This window comes from Mizuhopecten yessoensis, unplaced genomic scaffold (assembly GCF_002113885.1).
Source record: "Mizuhopecten yessoensis strain PY_sf001 unplaced genomic scaffold, ASM211388v2 scaffold10823, whole genome shotgun sequence".
Classification (NCBI taxonomy): domain Eukaryota; kingdom Metazoa; phylum Mollusca; class Bivalvia; order Pectinida; family Pectinidae; genus Mizuhopecten; species Mizuhopecten yessoensis.
This window is the reverse complement of record NW_018408739.1, coordinates 4,828-27,913: the sequence shown is the minus strand read 5'-3', so window position 1 is coordinate 27,913 and position 23,086 is coordinate 4,828. Positions and strand designations below refer to the sequence as shown.

The following is a 23,086-nucleotide window of genomic DNA, read 5'->3' as shown; positions in this document are numbered from 1 at the left end:
TCAGAAAACAGTAAAGCAGTAGGATTCTGAGTTTTAAAAAAAAATAGGATTCGAACTCCTGACCTGAAATTGTTATACTGCCGTCCTAACCGACTAAGCTGCATTGTAAACGGCAATGACCTTGACTAACTGTGCTACAGGTATATCCAAAATGAAATATCAAAGGGAGGTTACTCTACATAAGAAAAACTACAGTGTAGTGAAAAAGCGATCCTTAAAACTCTGTTAAATAAATTCAATAGTTCTGTTCAACTTGTAATTTCACATTCCACAAGAAGTGCGGGAAAGTAACACCCCCCTCCCTGGATAAATGATGAAGTAGTAATGTGCTTTAATCTTTATTGAATGACATGGATCATTTAAGTTATAACATCGATTCAACTACAATGCGAAAATCTGGTCCGTTTGTGTCGCTATCCATCTCAAGTATAGAAATACACGTTATACTAAGATCTCAGATCTTCGTCCAATCACATGATCATCCCCGGTATATAGATTGTAATCCTCTATTCGGGCTGCACTGTTGCACGAAGGTCCCTTACAACAAAAATAACACACTTCCGGTTGGTTGGCAGGCCCCTTTTCTGTGTTGTACATGCCGAGACATACTGGGTTGTTCATAGTGTGAATCCACCATTTATCATAGCAGTCCTCTTCACCAACGCATCTTCAAATAACAGGAAACAAACATGTACAAGACACATTCTAAATTGGAAAACAATGATACTTTATACCGGAAACTTTTGCCCAATCAAACTTGCAACCTTCGGCCATTTGAGATGGAAGTTGTTTGCTTATTTACTATACTAAAGAGTTATATGTGAAATATTATTTCTATTTTTTCACATGAAATATCTGCGCTGAGAGAAACACCGGACATTAAGATTGTAAAGCAAAGATTCTATCAAACGCATTTGCTGATTGATTTGCTAAAATTTTCTTTTGTAATCTAACATGGAAAAAGAAAAAAAACCGTTTCCCACTTAAGGCACCGGCAATCTGTATTTGCTAAATGAAGGGGACATATCCTAATGTAAACAAAGGATGTATATTTTCGAGGTCTGAAAGTAGAAGAAACATTTCAGTCGTTACTTACTCACGACTGAAGTCTCGTGTCCCGTGGCGGTCCTGTCTAATGGTATTCATGCAGTAGTCTTTTCCTACTTCGCATGTCTTCAAATCAGTTGATTTGCAATTCGTGTCGTTACATGTGTAGCAGGAAGTAGGTGTTGATAACGCCGCATGTGTAACCGGAAGTACGATTGAAGGGGCAGGCGTTGATGCAAATGAAGTCAAGGGCGATTGCGTCAAGGTAGCTGTGGTAGAGGGCGCTGTATTTGTTGAGGCTTCAGTCGAGGGCGTTGTGACTACAGTAGTTGGTAGGGTCAATATCGTCGGTGTTGTTGGGGTTGGAGTGACAGGGGGTGAAGTGGACGGTGTGGAAGTATTTGTATTTAGGATACTAAATATCCCAACATCAGAATCGCGAAAATATACTTAAATAAATATAGATGTAAGGTTTAAGTACTAATATTTTGCATTGATAATTTTATACAGTTTTATAAAATTCACAAAGGCAATAAAAAACCATTTTTTTTTATGAGACACAGCACGTCCGAGTGTATAAGTAACATAATATTTCTGACACATTATACCATATGAACGTATACAACAGTACTGATAAACACATATTTAGTAAGTGATTAAATTTAATATAAAAACAAATTGCTGTCGGTTTTTGCCCAGACACATTCATTGTAACATTAAGATTTACCAGTATAGTTCTTATGTCTAAAAAATGAATGGCTAATCTCGTTCTTAATGAAAACAACTTCCATTCAAAATGGTAAACGATATGGTTGTTTTTAAGAAAGCAACTCCCATAAAAATGAACATAAGAACAAAATCATGGTAACGCGGATCACTTTCTTTATAAAAGCAACTTCCAGAATAACTTTCATATCTTTTTCTAATTCGTGGTTAACGCTTATCTCTTTCTAAATAAATTCAACTTCAATGAAAATAAATAAAAAAAGCATGTGTCTCTTTCTGTATTAAAACAACATCCATACAAAAAGGAGAAAGCAAACATTTTACTTTTTAAAAACAACGTATGTAAGAAAATCATAAAAAGAAGAAAAATATTAAAGTAAACGCTAAATTCTTTCTTTTTAAAAATCAGCTGCCATTAAAAAAAAACACGGTAAACGCTTACCTCTTTCGTTATAACTTCAACTTTTATATCTTTTTACGCTTATCACTCTCTTTGTAAAACAACTTAGATACACAAACTTACTGTTTCCACATAAACATAAGTTACACTGCCGACCAATTATTTTTAGACTGCAATAATTAGTCGGGCACTCGTCTGCGTTCGTCAGACAGTTGTTTTCCGGATCTTCGGTAGGTGCTGGTCGTACTGTTGTTTTCGCCATAGTTACATGGTCCTGCACAGGTTGGTGACTTGATGGTTCTAAATAAGAAGTTCTTTGTATGATGTATTACATTAGAATAAGTAAAAAAATAATTCATATTACATTCATGTATATGTATGATATAGTTTGCTAATTGTCATGTTCAAGATAGAAAATTAAGATAGCATCAACACACACGGAGTAAAGTAGGAGGTTAAAGTCACAATCCTAACAAAGAAGACACAAAAACCGAAAAGAAAACAACACACCCACAAACCAGATCGATGTTTTTTTAGTTTTTTTTTTTTATCTTTTACATCATACAGTTTTCCTATGTAAAAGGTTAGAAATCTTAAGATTCATTTTATCAAATTTCTCAACAATTAACAAGTTGTTATAAATATATTTCATTTTCTAAACTTTTCAACATACTGTATGATACATTACGGTGTGATACAAATAGAGATACGGATGCTGGGAAAAAGTACAATTTCAATATATCCAGATTACATATCTGAATCCCAATGTTGAATTGGGGGTAGCTAAGTGATAACAAAATATTAAGATCACATATACCGTTTGTATATGCTTGGAAACCTGGTCCGCCTGGAATGTACTGGCTGTAGTCGAATCCGTTTCCGGCCTGCATAGGTCCAGAATTAGGGATATGAGAGTTATGTCCAGGACCCATCAGAAACTTTCGCATCCTTTGAACTGATGTTATAGAAGGATGTTATGGAGATTATAATAGTGTTTTAATGATTTCATACAAACATTCAATTCACCATATTCTCGTTATACAATTGATCCTGTGGATTTTGACGCGATTTGACTCGGAAATTTCGCGTAGGCAATTCTATAATCTAAATAATCTATTAATAAATATTATTTTTGTGGATATTGTCGCGCTGATTCATTCAACGAGAAACACGCGAATATTTCTACACAGCGAGAAATTTCAATTCAACAGTACATCAATGGATAATGTGACAAAAACTAGAGCTGTCACCAAATGATAAAAAAAAATAAAAAAAATCACAGTCACATATACGCTTCCGTTTATAAGCTTATTCAAAACACCGAGAAGACTGCGATCATGATCATATAATCAAACGATTCGCAAAAGGGCATACATTTCCGGAATCGACAGAAATAACACAGAATCATACAGTGAAAAGGCAAAATTGTAAGACATATGTTTTATGTTAAACTTGTAAGTATTATGCTTAAAGAGGAAGGATGGGTACTTATGCACGGTACTGCCACTACACAAAATGTCTTGAAGAAATCTATCAAAAAATGAGCAAATGCATAACTGGAATTTATTTTACGTCATTTGGCATAACTCTCTTACAATGTAAAAATGACAGAAGCGCAAAAGTTGTTCAGGGGGTACACTACATACTGTACTGTCACTACATAAAAAATTGTATGCATTTGACCAATCAAAGACGAGCATTTAGTTGTTTTTGAGGTAATTACATATCATTTTGAAAAATCAACAATGCTTGCAAACAAGATGAGTAGAAAATAAAAAGTAAAGTAAACAACTGAAATTGCATTGTGACCTACATGAAAATCCTTGTACTATCACTTGTTCCAAAAACGTTATGTTGCATTACTTGTGAAAATGCAGTATAAGATATATACAATTACCAGCTGTTTCCGTTGAGCTCTCGTTCTCTATGTTAATACGTAATGCTGGTGGCTGTTTTCTGTATATAACTGTTAAAACAAATTAGAAATATTAATGTGTGTTATGTGTATGTCGAAAAATCTCTCTTATTGCATATTCATTACAAGACTAAATGCTTATACATACCGGAAGGAAATCAAAATGCTTGCATGTAATGGTGGGGGAACACAGTACTTTCAGGTAATGGTGGGGGAACACAAAACCTTCAGATAATGGGGGATCACAATGCTTTTAGATAATGGTGGCGGATCACAATTCTTTCATTTAACGGTAGGGGATCACAATGCTATATAATTGATCAAAAGTATTATATTATGAATAAATTTCCTTCCATACGACTGAAAAGTCGTATGGAAAGTAATTTATTCACAATATTATACGCCGTAAGTCTTGGGTTCCAAGCACGACCATGTACATAGAATGTATAGCTTGTATATCGAAATACGAGTACGCCACATGTATAGAAGCTACAGGGGTGCTTGCCTCGGAAACAACTAAATGCAGTGGACAACTAAACAACAGCAGTAATTGATAAAGTTAACAATTGTCAATGCTCTGAATAATCAATTTGCAAGTAAAATGTGTCTGCCACACAAACCGCCCATGGCATCAGAACTTCGACATTGTGGTCTATAGGGCGACGCAATATACATAGTTGCAAACTGTGAAATAATGTATTATTAATATATCTCAATATCATGAAAATTATATCACGTGACCTGATGAAGATTTCACGCAGTCGCAGAACTGACAGGAAGTTGTTGGATCAACGGAGTCTTCCATCTTTCTGATTGAGCAGTTTGAAGGGCAAACGTTCGAGTTGACGTCACATGGCTTCTGAAGGGCAACGAAGGTTTGACCTAAATCAAATGAATTTGTTTACATGTAAACATGAATACTTTGTTACGTAGTCCTGTTACCAGCATCCTAGATATTCCAGGGGTTACGCTCTCTGCACCCTTGGAATATGTCATAGCAAAATGGAAGGCTAAGTGCGCCCCACCTGGCGGATGACACGAAAGAACTAGTTTTATCCTTTGATGCACATCACAATAATCTGTCGGTCGCGTGACGGTAAAACTGAATGGATTTTAGGCCGGGTGTCGCTCCCTTAAGGACCTGCATCAATCTAGTGATTGGTCAGGATATTTTGTACCAGAGAACAATCAAATGGCTAGTCGCGTGCCTTCAATTTTGCTATGACATATTCCAGGAGTGCAGAGAGCGATGAAGAGCGAAAACCCTCGAGAATAGAGGATGAATACTAGGATATGTCACTAGTTAATTAGGAATACTAAGATATGTCACCAGTTAATTAGGAATACTAGCATATGTCACCAGTTAATTAGGAATACTAGGATATGTCACCAGTTAATTAGGAACACTATAGAACTGATGCTTATGTTATTACTGCAAAAGGAAAAAAAGGTCAAATTTGTTATCATAGTTTTTTGTGCAAATAACATCACAGTTATGAAACATTTGCTCGAAAGTTCGACCATATACAGAATGTAATACAAAATTTCGAAAACTGAACTACTTAGTGACTCATTAATTTGAAATTATAAGATACGAGTACTTTCAAGAAAAAGTTGCGAATTAGTATCTCTAAATGAAATACTAACTCAAGTTAGAAACAAGTGAAAAACAAATAGAAAAATGTACATTGCTCTAATATTCTTTCCTACATCCATAGCTCAGTGAAATAATGTGTTGTACAAATCAATAAATGCAATAGCAACGTATCAATGGTACCCACATATCATGACTGCAATGATATTTCAAGCGTGTAACTGTTACTTACCATCTGGGCAGGTACAATGGAAGCAGTTCCACGACCCCACTCGATAATTGGTCACGTGACACATTGACGGACAATAATCCGCTTTGGGCAAACAAAACATTTCCAGGAAGTTCGCAGGGTCTAGGAGGACATATAAAAGTACTCGAAAATAAAAATTAACGCCGGTATTCTGTCACAATATATCGTCTATGCAGTAACAACATACAACACAATACACTACCCTGAGGTTAGGCAGGACTGAGATCATGTTAAGTACTAAATACTCTAGATTCCTTACTCCTACTCTAACTTACATGTAGGAGGCAAATTCAATTTCTTATTTCTCAGAAGGAGGGCATGTTGTTTGTTTGTTTTAATGAAACAGAGGTTCCAGAATCAAAATCCTCTATTTTTGTGTGTAGCAAATACTTTCAAAGATAAGAACAAAAGAATTATCTCAACTCGAAAAAAAAAATCGTGCAAAATTTAAAAAAAAGCCGTAGCGCATAAAGGTTTATGTTGTGTTCAATCAAGTATTGATAAGTTTACTTTCGGGAAACAAATGAGATGAGTTAATAATGAACCTACGTGAAGAACAAAGAATAACAATGGAGTTAGTGTGTTCATAGAATAGATGCACTGCTAAGAAAGGCACATGTATGAGAATTATGTATTACCTTATTCATGTTCGCTTGCTACGATACTTCTTAGTCAACCATGATTTGGTTTAACTTTGTTTAACGTCCTATTGACAGTGCATGTGTGTATATGTGCAGGAGGCAGGATACGTTGGGGTATTGGCCTCCTTGTGATAGCAGCATCATAAGGACTACATGTTTTAGAAACGCATGAACCCTGCTCACTGATTAGATTTGAACTGCATTCTGGCGAATAAAGTACGCTCGACATCTGAACAGAGTGTTAAAAACACGAACTACATGATTATTGAGTGTCTATCAACAGCCTTTGTTAAGATATTGACTGTCTGTATATCGGGTCGTGAAACATAAAGGAAGCAGTGTTTGAGTTACCTATCGTTGTAGGTGGCGCTGTTGGTGCAGTTGTAGTGACAGGACGGGGAGTAGTTGTTGCGGCGGTAAGTAGGTCTAAAAATACAAAACAATTACTCCGCGAACCCAATAGTCTATTTTTACATATGGTCTGCAATTGGATTAATGTAAGATTGAAAGTAATGGTACAAAATGTTAAACTTCCGGAAAGGCTATCTGTATACAGGTATACGACGGAATTGAGCATAGCTTCGAATAAAATTGATCAAAATATTTGAACTGTTTATTAATTTTCTTTTTATCACATATATATGCTAACGTAACGTGATTACATTAACCAATCAATCGGGCGTGTATTCATGAAGCCGTTCTCACGCTCAAACTCAGATAATGTGCTAAAGCCAATTTTTTTGGTTCCTGATCGAGATAAGATGTATAGCAATTCACCTCCTAACAACGATTTGGATAACATTTTGGATAAACATAGACCCGAGTACCGTTTTCAATGATTCAGACATGACGTATTGACTGTGAAAAAGATTTTAACTAGTTTCAAGATTGTTTGATTGAGCAAAAGCGTCATGCTTGAGCATGAGAATGGTTTTATCTCTCAATGTTAAGACAAGCGGACCCCGATACCGTAGTATTGACCATTCCTTGGTATGTCATTACCGATATACCACCAAATCCCTTTGTTACGCCAACATTTCGCTTGAGAAATAATGGCGGTATAATGAGGGTTTCATTATTTTTATTTGAATGTCCATTGATCGTCGACAGTTCTGTTACATTTTTCAAAGACAGCGTTCTATCGATCTACTAGCCACCTTAAACGCTAACCACCGACTCTTATAGATTATCACACTGTGTTTCCATTTTTTATTTTTAAAGTGGTAACTTTATAATGATTTGTTTATGACGGACCATTTATTACGCTATTCAACTTTGTGTGGATACTTTATCCTGAGCAGACGTTTTATATATTTTTTGTTGTTGTTGAGAAAAGACGTTCCCAAACAGGAAACTCATTCTCAAGTCGTTCTCAACGTCTTCGTTAGTATCCTTATACTGACATACTATGATAATCAATTTATCCCGCCGCCGGTAGGTGGTAACAAGCAGTGTATAGATGATGAAGCTGATTATCATTTAACGTCGAGGTTCAATATGTATTATGGATATATAATTAAAAGCCATACCTGGATCACACAACTACCTTGGCGTCAATAATTAAATCGTTCCTCTAATCAGTCAACCTTTTATTCAATTTGTGTGATCTTAATATTGCAGTAAATGACCTTACCTTGATTCTGATTATCTACACACTGACAAATACGACATCCATTGGATGTCACTGGCAGGTGTTGGCCAGCTGGACAGGTGAGTATAGGACACGTAAAAAAGGGCATGCATGGTCTGTTCCAAAACTCGTGGTGCATCACTAAAATAAGAGTTACAAAAACATACATATGAAATGGCAAACACGGTTTATTACTGAATTAACGAATGACAAACAACTGAGCAGTGGAATATCACACAATGAACAGCATAATTCAATGGAATATTAAACAAAAAACAGGGTAATTCAATGGAATATTAAACAATGAACAGCAAAGTATGTGAGATATCACATAATGAACAGCAAAGGTCAGTAGGGTAATTAACAATAAACAGCAAGCGTCAGTGGGATACTAATCGGTGAACGATAAAAGTTAGAGGGATATCACATAATGAACAGCAAAAGTCAGTTGGGTAATTAACAAGTGACAAAAGTTAGTGTTACCAATCCTGACCTTGACCTACCCCCGTATGGTTTTGCCTTATCCTATGGAACCCCCACAAACTATGATAACACTCTTTTCAAAACAATAAAACATTTTAAATAAATAAATAACTATACGTAATAGGTACTCGTCAACACCGTACTTGGAGGAGGTCCATGTCCATGTTCAGGATTCTGATTTTTCCTGACCAGGTATGCTTGCTCTCCAGTCGATTTTACCTCTGAAATAGTACATAAACGTTGTAAACAGTAATACCCTACTGCCAGTTTAGTAACACAATCACGATCCATTTGTATAATAAAGGTACTTTTATAGTCAATGTATTCTTATAATGCTTGAAACATTCTTCGTACAAAATCCTTTTCAGAATAAGGAATACATATTAAATAAATTGCTAAATAAATAGATAGATAAATAAACATATTTTGCTTTGCAACAATTTGAAATTAATATATTAAGAAACTAAAGATGATTGGAAAACAAGCCAAGAGCTGACCTATTTCCTCTCCTATATTGGACATTACGACACAGTGTACATGGACATTTGCACATATTAATGATGACAGATTGACAAAACGGTAACGAGATATGGAGATGTAATTATTTCTTAGAGAATGAATACAGCACATCGGCTGTTAGCTATTTGACAGATACATTGGAATAGAATTAAAGAAGATAAAGAAATAACAAAACAAAACAAAATGAAGACTTTGTGTTACCTCAGTGGTGTAAAACAATACCTATTATTAAAGCAAACAATATATATTCAAATATTTTGCTGTTGATGATAAAGTCATATACGGCAAGAAATATTTCAGAATTTTCCCATCAATTAATTCATTATCCCCCCATTTTGTATGTCATATATTAAAATGGTATTTGATCAAAACTGCGGTCTTCTTTGAGTGTATTTGTTACATTTGAATAAAAAAGGATAATTGTCTTCTGTGCTAAACCAACAAGAACAACGTTATGAGTCTATAAGGTTTTTATGAAATAAATGTTTGCTGAGTGAGCTACATTTGAGTCTGAGTCTTTAGTGGAGTATATGACCTTTGCGATTACCTGCGTTGAAGTAGCTTGGAGCGTTTGTTGTATTACCATTGCTAGGTTTAGTTTTGGGTGTATGTACATGTACTGATGAATTTTCTCTTATATTTTGTGGTAAATTGTTCCATGAGGGTAAAAAGAGTCTTTGTATATCTTTGTGCTAGTTTTGAGGGTTGTATGTAAGTCAGTTCTTCTTGTATTGTATATGTGGTTTTCAGATATTCTTGGAGGGACTAGTGAGAACAGATATGTAGGTTATTTGTGGTTGACCATTTTGTGAAACTATATTAGTTTATGTTTTCGCGACTTTTTGCTAATTGTTCCCACTCGATATCTCTCTATATAAATTAATTGCTAACTATTATTTTAAGTTTTAAGTTTCCCGGTATACATTATGCTAGTGAATCTGGAAAATGGTATATAAACACTCCTGCGAAATTGTAAACAAAACATTCAGCTAGATTGTCTTTTTTTACAATTGAAATCGTACTTAAGGATGTGTAGGTTACCTGGTAATCTCATTTCATTAACGACCTGATAAATATGATATGAACAAGTAATACAAAAACATTCTTTACGACGATGATGATTTGGGCACTACCAGACTCCGAGGCCTTAAACTGTTAATATAGACCAAATTGATCTGCTGATCTTTTTCATATCCTTTCTTTCCTGCCCCTTTCTTTTCAATCTTTTTTTCTGTATCGGGCGGTGTCACCCTAGGCACCAGTCCTCATATGATCCTGGCTGTTGTGTCTCCCCAGGTACCCATCCTCATATGACCCAGACGGTGTGTCCTTCTAGGCATCCATCCTAATGTGACCCTGGCTGTTGTCTCCCTAGACACCCGACCTCATGTGACCCTGGCTGTTGTCTCCCTAGACACCCGACCTCACGTGACCCTGGCTGTTGTCTCCCTAGACACCCGACCTCATGTGACCCTGGCTGTTGTGTCTCCCTTGGCATCCTACCTCATATGATCCTGGCTGTTGTGTCACCCTAGGCAGCCGACCTAATATGATCCTGGCTGTTGTGTCTCCCTAGGTATCCATCCTCCCGACCTCACGTGACCCTGGCTGTTGTCTCCCTAGACACCCGCCCTCACGTGACCCTGGCTGTTGTCTCCCCAGACACCCGACCTCATGTGACCCTGGCTGGTGTGTCCCCCTAGGCATCCGACCTCATGTGATCCTGGCTGTTGTATCACCCTAGGCATCCGACCTCATATGATCCTGGCTGTTGTGTCTCCCCAGGTACCCATCCTCATATGACCCAGAAGGTGTGTCCTTCTAGGCATCCATCCTAATGTGACCCTGGCTGTTGTCTCCCTATGCACCCGACCTCATGTGACCCTGGTTGTTGTGTCACCCTAGGCATCCGTCCTCATATGACCCTGGCTGTTGTGTCTCCCTAGGCATCCGAGCTCATGTGACCCTGGCTGTTGTGTCTCCCTAGACACCCGACCTCAGGTGACCCTGGCTGTTGTGTCTCCCTAGACACCCGACCTCAGGTGACCCTGGCTGTTGTGTCTCCCTAGGCATCAGACCTCATGTGACCCTGGCTGTTGTGTCTCCCTTGGCATCCGGCCTCATGTGACCCTGGCTGTTGTGTCACCCTTGGCATCCGACCTCATATGATCCTGGCTGTTGTGTCACCCTAGGCATCCGACCTAATATGATCCTGGCTGTTGTGTCTCCCTAGGTATCCATCCTCATATGACCCAGGCGGTGTGTCCCCCTAGGCATCCGTCCTAATGTGACCCTGGCTGTTGTCTCCCTAGACACCCGACCTCATGTGACCCTGGCTGTTGTGTCACCCTAGGCATCCGTCCTCATATGACCCTGGCTGTTGTGTCTCCCTAGGCATCTGTCCTCATGTGACCCTGGCTGTTGTGTCTCCATAAGCATCCGTCCTCATGTGACCCTGGCTGTTGTGTCTCCCTAGGCACCAGACCTCATGTGACCCTGGCCGTTGTCTCCCTAGTCACCCGTACTCGTGTGACCCTGGCTGGTGTGTCACCTTAGGCACCCGTCCTCATGTGACCCTGGATGTTGTGTCACCCTAGGCATCCGACCTCATGTGACCCTGGCTGGTGTGTCACCCTAGGCATCCGACCTCATGTGATCCTGGCTGTTGTGTCACCCTAGGCATCCGACCTCATATGATCCTGGCTGTTGTGTCTTCCTAGGTACCCATCCTCATATAGCCCAGACGGTGTGTCCCCCTAGGCATCCGTCCTAATGTGACCCTGGCTGTTGTCTCCCTAGACACCCGACCTCATGTGACCCTGGCTGTTGTGTCACCCTAGGCATCCGTCCTCATATGACCCTGGCTGTTGTGTCTCCCTAGGCATCTGTCCTCATGTGACCCTGGCTGTTGTGTCTCCATAAGCATCCGTCCTCATGTGACCCTGGCTGTTGTGTCTCCCTAGGCACCAGACCTCATGTGACCCTGACCGTTGTCTCCCTAGTCACCCGTACTCGTGTGACCCTGGCTGGTGTGTCACCTTAGGCACCCGTCCTCATGTGACCCTGGATGTTGTGTCACCCTAGGCATCCGACCTCATGTGACCCTGGCTGGTGTGTCACCCTAGGCATCCGACCTCATGTGATCCTGGCTGTTGTGTCACCCTAGGCATCCGACCTCATATGATCCTGGCTGTTGTGTCTTCCTAGGTACCCATCCTCATATAGCCCAGACGGTGTGTCCCCCTAGGCATCCGTCCTAATGTGACCCTGGCTGTTGTCTCCCTAGACACCCGACCTCATGTGACCCTGGCTGTTGTGTCACCCTAGGCATCCGTCCTCATATGACCCTGGCTGTTGTGTCTCCCTAGGCATCTGTCCTCATGTGACCCTGGCTGTTGTGTCTCCATAAGCATCCGTCCTCATGTGACCCTGGCTGTTGTGTCTCCCTAGGCACCAGACCTCATGTGACCCTGACCGTTGTCTCCCTAGTCACCCGTACTCGTGTGACCCTGGCTGGTGTGTCACCTTAGGCACCCGTCCTCATGTGACCCTGGATGTTGTGTCACCCTAGGCATCCGACCTCATGTGACCCTGGCTGGTGTGTCACCCTAGGCATCCGACCTCATGTGATCCTGGCTGTTGTGTCACCCTAGGCATCCGACCTCATATGATCCTGGCTGTTGTGTCTTCCTAGGTACCCATCCTCATATAGCCCAGACGGTGTGTCCCCCTAGGCATCCGTCCTAATGTGACCCTGGCTGTTGTCTCCCTAGACACCCGACCTCATGTGACCCTGGCTGTTGTGTCACCCTAGGCATCCGTCCTCATATGACCCTGGCTGTTGTGTCTCCCTAGGCATCTGTCCTCATGTGACCCTGGCTGTTGTGTCTCCATAAGCATCCGTCCTCATGTGACCCTGGCTGTTGTGTCTCCCTAGGCACCAGACCTCATGTGACCCTGACCGTTGTCTCCCTAGTCACCCGTACTCGTGTGACCCTGGCTGGTGTGTCACCTTAGGCACCCGTCCTCATGTGACCCTGGATGTTGTGTCACCCTAGGCATCCGACCTCATGTGACCCTGGCTGGTGTGTCACCCTAGGCATCCGACCTCATGTGATCCTGGCTGGTGTGTCACCCTATGCATCCGACCTCATATGATCCTGGCTGTTGTTTCTTCCTAGGTACCCATCCTCATATAACCCAGACGGTGTGTCCCCCTAGGCATCCGTCCTAATGTGACCCTGGCTGTTGTCTCCCTATGCACCCGACCTCATGTGACCTTGGTTGTTGTGTCTCCCTAGACACCCGACCTCATGTGACCCTGGCTGTTGTGTCTCCCTAGGCATCCGACCTTATGTGGCCCTGGCTGTTGTGTCTCCCTAGACACCCGACCTCATGGGACCCTGGCTGTTGTGTCTCCCTAGGCATCCGGCCTCATGTGACCCTGGCTGTTGTATCGGCCTAGGCATCCGTCCTCATGTGACCTTGGCTGTTGTGTCTCCCTAGGCATCCGACCTTATGTGGCCCTGGCTGTTGTGTCTCCATAGGCACCCGTCTCATGTGACCCTGGCTGTTGCGAAGACGTTAAACCCCAAACATACAAATACTGAGCCTGGCTTCCAATTCTTACCTGTCATTAGGCATCCGACCTCATATGATCCTGGCTGTTGTTTCTTCCTAGGTACCCATCCTCATATAACCCAGACGGGGTGTCCCCCTAGGCATCCGTCCTAACGTGACCCTGGCTGTTGTCTCCCTATGCACCCGACCTCATGTGACCTTGGTTGTTGTGTCTCCCTAGACACCCGACCTCATGGGACCCTGGCTGTTGTGTCTCCCTAGACACCCGACGTCATTTGTCCTTGGCTGTTGTGTCTCCCTAGGCACCCGACCTCACGTGACCCTGGCTGTTGTGTCTCCATAAGCATCCGTCCTCATGTGACCCTGGTTTTTGTGTCACCCTAGGCATCCGTCATCATATGGCACTGGCTGTTGTGTCTCCCTAGGCATAAGACCTCATGTGACCCTGGCTGTTGTATCTCCCTAGGCATCCGTCCTCATGTGACCCTGGCTGTTGTGTCTCCATAGGCACCCGTCCTCATGTGACCCTGGCTGTTGCGAAGACGTTAAACCCCAAACATACAAATACTGAGCCTGGCTTCCAATTCTTACCTGTCATCACAGATTCTTTCGACACTGCTCGCTTGCCAACTAAAATAGACTGCTGACCGTCTACTGAAAAACAGGATGACAAGTTTTTAAATTAACAATATCTTACCACATGCTATCACAAATGTGTTAAGTTTGCTATTAGCATTATGTTATGTCAAAAAAGAATAAAGCGGTTTTCAGGATCGCACAAAACTCATTTTAAATAGATCACATAATGAATGTTTGTACTAAATAGGCATACAAATTCTATGTGTGTAAGTTTACACTTTTTCTGATATGATGTTGGACATACTCATTCGAGTATGGTGGCTTATACTGTTCGCTTTCACGCCCGCGAAAAGACGCCACGGGACAACACAAAAAGACACAAAAGCGCAAAAAATGATTATCACCAGATGGAGAGAGAACAAACTCCATTTTATTTCTACGCTTTGACGTTATTTTCACTTTGGTTTTGCGTTATTTTCACTTTGGCGATTTTTCTTTTTTTTCGTTATCTATCTTTAGCGTTTTTGTATTATTTTGTTATTTCCCTTCGGAGGGTTTTTCATTTTTTCGCTATTTTGTTTTATCGCTTGGCGTCTTTCCGCAGGCGACAAAGCGAAAAGACGATATGCATCTTGTATATAAGCCATCAACTTCGAGAGACAGATTTAACCTTTCTGTACTCAATAGTACCTCAGTAATTACCCGGTTTTCGATCTTGTCGCATTACATGGAGTTGGATTGGAAGGTGGCTGAACCTATCACTATATTACTGGTTTATTGATTTATCCTGTAGCTGATTAATGTATAATAAGGTTTCAGTGTAAACTAACAAATATGAACGTAACACGCTCACGCCCACAGGAGATTGTACCTATAATAGTTAGTAATAGATACAGTATGCCAAAGGGGAATTACACTGCAACATACATGTACACCTGTGGGTCACTAATCATGGATGCTGGGGGCCAGAAAGGTGGATATACCGTCTTTCTTTTCCCTATTTCATAGACCTGTTTCTCTTCCAGTGGATTGCTTTCTCGACACATATCAACATTTTACCAATTTCTCACTCCCTTTTGTATGATAATTCTCTGTTACCATGCGTTTTCCAGATAATGTTACACCTTATTATATAATGATATTATAAGTACTTACGTCTGGCATGTACATCCGGGCATTCGCATCTCTCGCACACTTTCCCGGAATCTAAGGTTACATTCCTCCGTATACATTGCAATGGACACATGGCGTTGGAGAGTACGCATGGATTCTTTAGTTCTACATAATGAACGTTGTTTACAATAGAGTGCCCGGGGGGCAGGGTTGTGGTCGTGGAGGGAGTTGTGGATGTGGTTGAAGTCGTGTCAGGCCATTCTACTGAACAAAATGAAAACGAGGCGATTAGGAAATTTTGTATTTTGTATACTTTTTGTTTCTTCACTTGTATTTACAATTTAATTTTGAATGCTCAAAAAAGATGTTTATGGATTTGCAATGTTATTGTACCAAACAACATGAACAAAAAATTGCGACACTTCCGAGTCATTTTACCTGAATCTATAGGGTTTTTGCAGAAACAGAACTCGCAATCCGTAGATCCTGACATCTTCATCAGATTACACGTGACCGGACAGATGACGTCCTGGGGCCGACACGGGTCCACGGGGGCCACGAACTCAGGGTTGCTTGATAACACACCTGAATGATAACGATTTATTTACAATTATTGGATCAAGGCATTAAAGGCCCGTCTGTCACGTGACGATTTCTCATCCCTAACACCTGGGTGAGAAATCGTGTAGTGGGGATAATTAGTGTAGTGCATGCAGCAATTTTATCACGATTTCTCACCAGAGTTAGAAATCGTGTCGGGATGGGAAATTGAGACGTAACACAATAAACGTGTACTAGGTCACAAAATACATAATTGATGGGAAGTAAGCTAGCAGTTAGATTATTGCCCAACCTATAAAGAGAACTAGAAGTAAGCTATCGTTTAGATTATTGCCCAACCTATAAAAAAGAACTAGAAGTAAGCTAGCAATTAGATTATTGCCCAACCTATAAAGTGAACTAGAAGTAAGCTAGCGGTTAGATTATTGCCCAACCTATAAAAAAAGAACGAGAAGTAAGCTAACGGTTAGATGATTGCCAAACCTATAAAAAAAGAACTAGAAGTAAGCTAGCAGTTAGATTATTGCCCAACATATAAAAAAAGAACTAGAAGTAGCTAGCAGGTAGATTATTGCGCAACGTATAAAGAAAACTAGAAGTAAGCTAGCTGTTAGATTATTGCGCAACCTATAAAGAAAACTAGAAGTAAGCTAGCAGTTAGATGATTGCCAAACCTATAAAAAAGAACTAGAAGTAAGCTAGCAGTTAGATTATTGCGCAACCTATAAAGAAAACTAGAAGTAAGCTAGCGGNTAGATTATTTCCCAACCTATAAAGAGAACTAGAAGTAAGCTAGCGTTTAGATTATTGCCCAACCTATAAAAAAGAACTAGAAGTAAGCTAGCAGTTAGATGATTGCCAAACCTATAAAAAAAAGAACTAGAAGTAAGGTAGCAGTTAGATTATTGCCCCACCTATAAAGAGAACTAGAAGTAAGCTAGCGGTTAGATTATTGCCCAACCTATAAAGAGAACTAGAAGTAAGCTAGAGTTTAGATTATTGCCCAACCTATAAAGATAACTAGATGTAAGCTAGCGTTTAGATTATTTCACAACCTATAAAAAAGAACTAGAAGTACGCTAGCAGTTAGATGATTGCCAAACCTATAAAAAAAAGTCCTAGAAGTAAGGTAGCAGTTAGATTATTGCCCCACCTATAAAGAGAACTAGAAGTAAGCTAGAGTTTAGATTATTGCCCAACCTATAAAGATAACTAGATGTAAGCTAGCGTTTAGATTATTACCCAACCTATAAAAAAGAACGAGAAGTAAGCTAGCAGTTAGATTATTGCCCAATCTATAAAGAGAACTAGAAGTAAGCTAGAGTTTAGATTATTGCCCAACCTATAAAGACAACTAGATGTAAGCTAGCGTTTAGATCATTGCCCAACCTATAAAGAGAACTAGATGTAAGCTAGCGTTTAGATTATTTCCCAACCTATAAAAAAGAACTAGAAGTAAGCTAGCAGTTAGATTATTGCCCAACCTATAAAAAAGAACTAGAAGTAAGCTAGCAGTTAGATGATTGCCCAACCTATAAAAAGAACTAGAAGTGATATGAGCTAGCGGTTAGATTATTACCTAACCTATAAAAATGTACTAGAAGTAAGCTACAGGTTAGATTATTACCCAACCTATAAAAAGAACGAGAAGTGATCTAGAGGTTAGATTATTGTCCAATATATAAAAAAAGAACTAGAAGTGATATGAGCTAGCGGTTAGGTTATTGCCCAACCTATAAAGAGAACTAGAAGTAAGCTAGCGTTTAGATTATTGCCTAACCTATAAAAAGAACTAGAAGTAAGCTAGCAGTTAGAGTATTGCCTAACCTATAAAAAGGACTAGAAGTAAGCTAGCAGTTAGATTATTGCCCAACCTATAAAGAGAACTAGAAGTAAGCTAGCGTTTAGATTATTGCCTGACCTATAAAAAGAACTAGAAGTAAGCTAGCAGTTAGAGTATTGCAAATACATAATTGATGGGAAGTAAGCTAGCGGTTAGGTTATTGCCCAACCTATAGAGAGAACTAGAAGTAAGCTAGCGTTTAGATTATTGCCCAACCTATAAAAAAAGAACTAGAAGTAAGCTAGCAGTTAGAGTATTGCCTAACCTATAAAAAGGACTAGAAATAAGCTAGCAGTTAGAGTGTTGCCTAACCTATAAAAAGGACTAGAAGTAAGCTAGCAGTTAGAGTATTGCCTTACCTATAAAAAGGACTAGAAATAAGCTAGCAGTTAGATTATTGCCCAACCTATAAAAAGGACTAGAAGTAAGCTAGCGTTTAGATTATTTCCCAACCTATGAAAGAACTAGAAGTAAGCTAGCGTTTAGATTATTTCCCAATCTATAACAGAACTAGAAGTAAGCTAGCGTTTAGATTATTACCCAACCCATCAAAGGAACTAGAAGTAAGCTAGTGTTTAGATTATTGCCCAACCTATCAAAGGAACTAGAAGTAAGCTAGCGTTTAGATTATTTCCCAATCTATAACAGAACTAGAAGTAAGCTAGCGTTTAGATTATTGCCCAACCCATCAAAGGAACTAGAAGTAAGCTAGCTTTTAGATTATTTCCCAATCTATAAAGGAACTAGAAGTAAGCTAGCGAGAACTAGAAGTAAGCTAGCGTTTAGATTATCATAAAAAGACGAAACAGCTGTATGACCGATGTAATTAAATGTTGGCAGACTTTGTCTATTACCAAATTTATTGGTGCAATCACGTTTGTGTCTTAAATTCATCTCTAAAGTCTTGGTCTTCTAACCGTTGTAAGTTCCAATAGATAGATATTATTAAATCAGCAATTGTGTACATCAATTATCATGAAATGAATTATTAAGAAAATAAACCTACCACAAATCCCCAAAATAAAGATATGTATCCGCCACTGTGTTGCCATATTCCTTGTAACCATGGTTCCTGCAATGTTAAAATAAATAAAAAAATCGATATATAACTGTGATACAGTAACGCCATCTGCTATAACGAATACCACTTATTGATAATTGATCATTAGTCGAGTTCTCTGCTGTGTAAGTATGTCCTAAAAACGAAATCCTCTACATCAGTCTCTTTCGTTTTGGAAAAAAAATATGTTCCATTTCCTGGATGTTCAATAAAACTGCGTATCTCTGAAATATCTTACAATCCGACATTTGATTACTACGATTTTTAGATAGCTTCCTGTCATTCACATTTGTAAAACCTCATATATAAACTCGGACAAAGTCACTGAACAAAACGTATCAAGAGGACTAATAAATAGGTGTTTCTGCGGGAGATAATGCTGTTTATAAAACATTAATTACGGATAATCCCCATAGCAACATTCTAGTACACCACGCATTAACAGAGGGTGACGCTGTAAGTTACACAGAAATTAAAGAGCTATGGCGGAAAACTGCCCATATTCCCCCAAGTCGGCATTTTTGAAAACGGAAAAACAATCAGTAAATAATTTCTAGCAGCGAAAATGCATAGAATAGATATAAAACCAATTGAATATGATTTTTTGAACTGCTGAGATATTAGATATTGTTAATGTGATCCTGCAAATATAGCTATATCCACTATATCTATGAAAACGATGGGGTTTCCCAGACCTAAAACAATCCTTTCAACACTTTCCCATCCGAGGACCAACTTTTGAATAAGCTTTTTTATTCCGTGATGTAATATGCAAAAACAAATCCTATTCCTGAAAAGTGGTCCTCCTTTGGGAAAGTGCTCAAAATAATGGAAAACAGGGATGAGCGAGTTTCTTAAACTGCGACATGTGTTTCTTTGGTATTCCCGTCTTCGTCTATGTCCGATGTAGCCGAATCTGTCACGCAGTTAACTTGTGACCACACGAAGCGAACGATGCAGGTTCGAATCCATGTTCAGTTTTTTGGGTTTTTTTTTTATTAAATATTTAGGCATGTGATCTTTTTCCCTAATTAATTAATAAAATATTTTTCAAATCAATAGTACATTTTATTTATATCTTAATTACAAACCTATTGATTTATCTTCTATAGAATCATGTCAACAAATCACTGTACACTTATCTATTATTTAAACACAAACAAATGATGCTGAAATACACAAAAAAAGTGGGATTGTTGCGTCAGAATAAAAGAAGACCAAGCAAACAATATAAAGAGGTATTATCACAAATATATTACCAAAAATATGGGAAAATTCATCGTTGAGGATAGTTTCATTTGTTTGAAATGCAGGAAGACTGCAGCACAAAGTAATGATCGCAATACACGTGTAAGACATGTTATTCGAAAATTATTATGTCATTTTGCCATTCATAGGTGCAGGAAAAACAAAATCAAAATGTGTGTTTTTTAAGAAAGCAGGTAACGGCATGACGCAGGCAGTAGTAATGAAAATTAAATCCTTTCAAAACTTGTTGGTAAGGATTGTACGATTGTTACATACAGCATATCATTTGTTTTAAATTCATAGAAATTACGCGAACTAAGCATTTTGTTGAGTATTTATCGTCAAACGGATGTATCAATAGCCATGGCCTTGAATTCGGCTGTTTACATTAATCTAGCTACCTGTATAAAAATACCTTAGGACGCGTCATAACAGTACACGGTGGCACGCGCGCACTATCGGTCCCATAGCTCTTTATTGGAATTTATCATGGGGCTCGTTCTATGAGCACAAAGAAGGATAAAGAAGGGCGCGCGTGCAGTGTAACAAGTTTACCAACCATGAAGGAAATGTGCGCTGCAAAGTCTTCCAATCGGACACGAACAATCCAGGAAAAACTTGTCCCACTAAGGTTATCCTTACCCAGCCTACACCCATCCTCGATACTCCATTGATTACGCTCACTTTCGCTCCCTGCACCCCTGGGATATGTTATAGCGAAATTGAAGGCTCAGTGTATACCAATGAGAAGACTAGTTTGATCCTTTGATGTACATAAAAATAACATCTCGGTCGTGTAACGGTAAAATTGACTGGTTTTAAAGTACAAATGTAGGGTGTTGCTCTTCTGTAATCTTCAAAGGCCCAAGTTCAGCCTAGAGATTAATCAAATAGCTAACCGCGTGCCTTCAATTTTGCTATGACATATTCCAGGAGTATCGACGATGATCTACAAAGGGCTACCACTTTTACAGTCAAACGTTGCTTCACCTAGTCTTTTCGTATTGCAGAATTATCTGCCCTTGATAGCAGGTCTTGATTGTTACGTCATTTGTTTGTGAGAGTAACGTCATCAATTTTTTGAGAAAACCACGTAATTTTCTCACACAAACTAATGACGTAACAATCAATACCTGCTAGCAAGGGCAGATAACTCTGCAACACGAAAAGACGGAATAGCAGAAAAGTGAGCAGATAAAAAGCTGAACTTAACCGGGTATGTATACAGATGAAAAATGGCTCACCAAATATTTTTTAAATATATAATAAAATAAATCTATTTTGTTATATCAACATTTTGCTTACACTCAAACAATACACGTATTAAAAACGTGTCGCAACGTTTGAACACCGACTGGTCCCTTTGCCAAGCTGCGATTGAGTGCTCAGTCATAGCTAGACAAAGGGACCAGTCGGTCTTGAAACGTTGCGACATGTTTGATTGGTATACTGTTTGTGTATTAAGTAAATCTTTGATGTAAACTATTTCCAAACTGATAAATGTTACTGAAAAAAAAATGTCAACAGGGATTTTGAGACCTGGCAAGATTATGGTTTACTTCTAATTTTGGTAAACGAGTGAAACACAAGTGTGCCACCTATATTGTTTCTAGATCTCTTTTGATATTTACGTCTGATAGTCTTATCGCCCCGAGTCTACAAGGTATGGGGTCAGCACCATAAGTTGTTAGATCACGTGACCTGAACTGGCAGGCTTCCAACTCTAGGGTTATTAGTTGAAGAAAAGTAGATATAAAAACGTACTTCTTTACCATTATTTGAAGGTTGATTACAGTATACATATCACGTCGATAAAACGGTACTACAGTCATGAATATATCAACTAAAGGCGTCGGCACCAATCAAAAGCCGATATCTAACGTTGATAAGAAAAAACTACGATAGGAACAGAGGACACCAAACAAAAAGGAAGACAACATCAACACTAAACCAAAAATATTGACAAAATGCCAGATTCTCCTGAAGGATAGGCATTTAGTGTGCGCTATATTTTGCCACATATACCGTCATTGAGTACAAATTTGTACTTTTTATGTACGGCGTTTTTATCAAAGTGGTTGATACAGTACCTCTGAAACATTAACACAAATAACTTAAATACAATCAATCAATGACGAGTCTTATAAGCTACAATATAATTTTCAGGGTTTAAATATTGTCTGTAGGTGTGATTGTACTACATACCTTATCTGTATATCTGTCTGATTAGAGTCGGGACACCACACAGCGGTATACCGCACGCAGGCGATAGATCTACATTCGGTATGGAGACCTGTTAGTGCCATAATGAAACTACCCTTCAACAAAACGTCACACATGTTAACGTATTATGAAGCGTTCATGGTAGTCTAACTTATTATGTAATTTCCATTATTAGTTGTACTTGTTTTACAGCGTTTGTAAGTAATCTTAATTGTTATGTTGCGTTCATGATAATTTTACCTGTTATTTCAATAATTGTGCGTGTGATTACTTTTGGTCAATAACGTCCAACCATTGTGGGGATTCGTTTTCGTCTATAACGTCCAAAAAATGTTGGGACTACTGTTGGTCCAAAACGTCCAACATTGTGGGGATAACTTTTGATCCAAAACGCCCAAACGTTATGGGGATTATTTTTGGTCTATATCGTCCAAATATTGTGGGGATTACTTTTGGTCTATAACGTGCAAATATTGTGGGGATCGCTTTTGGTCCATAAAGTCCAAACATTTTGGGATTTGTTTTGGTCTATAACGTCGAAACATTGTGAGTTGGGATTTTTTTTTGGTCTATAAAGTCCAAACATTGCGTGTGCGTGTGTGATTACTTTTGGTCCTTTACGTCCAAACATTGTGTGTGGAATTACCTATATTCTATAACGTCCAAACATTGT

General features: G+C 39.2%; 1 protein-coding gene across 4 annotated transcripts; it reads right to left on the bottom strand.

The window, feature by feature from the left end:
* Nucleotides 1-331: 331 nt before the first annotated feature.
* LOC110462709 lies at nucleotides 332-22,437 on the bottom strand. 4 transcript variants are annotated; one of them, XM_021516810.1, is made up of 15 exons: nucleotides 22,396-22,436; nucleotides 18,889-18,954; nucleotides 15,917-16,063; nucleotides 15,521-15,742; nucleotides 14,378-14,440; nucleotides 8,830-8,907; nucleotides 8,207-8,344; nucleotides 6,925-6,999; nucleotides 5,915-6,034; nucleotides 4,830-4,970; nucleotides 4,071-4,139; nucleotides 2,991-3,128; nucleotides 2,297-2,473; nucleotides 1,097-1,496; nucleotides 332-667 (listed from the first exon to the last, which is right to left on the bottom strand). In XM_021516810.1, the coding sequence occupies exons 2-15, from the start codon at nucleotides 18,947-18,949 to the stop codon at nucleotides 442-444; spliced, it is 2,055 nt and encodes a 684-aa protein (XP_021372485.1). In that variant the 5' UTR covers nucleotides 18,950-18,954; nucleotides 22,396-22,436; the 3' UTR covers nucleotides 332-441. The 4 variants fall into 4 exon arrangements, with proteins under 4 accessions (XP_021372485.1, XP_021372487.1, XP_021372486.1 ...); XM_021516812.1 differs by having other exon boundaries at nucleotides 15,521-15,739; XM_021516811.1 differs by lacking the exon at nucleotides 22,396-22,436 and adding an exon at nucleotides 21,496-21,515.
* Nucleotides 22,438-23,086: the final 649 nt, after the last annotated feature.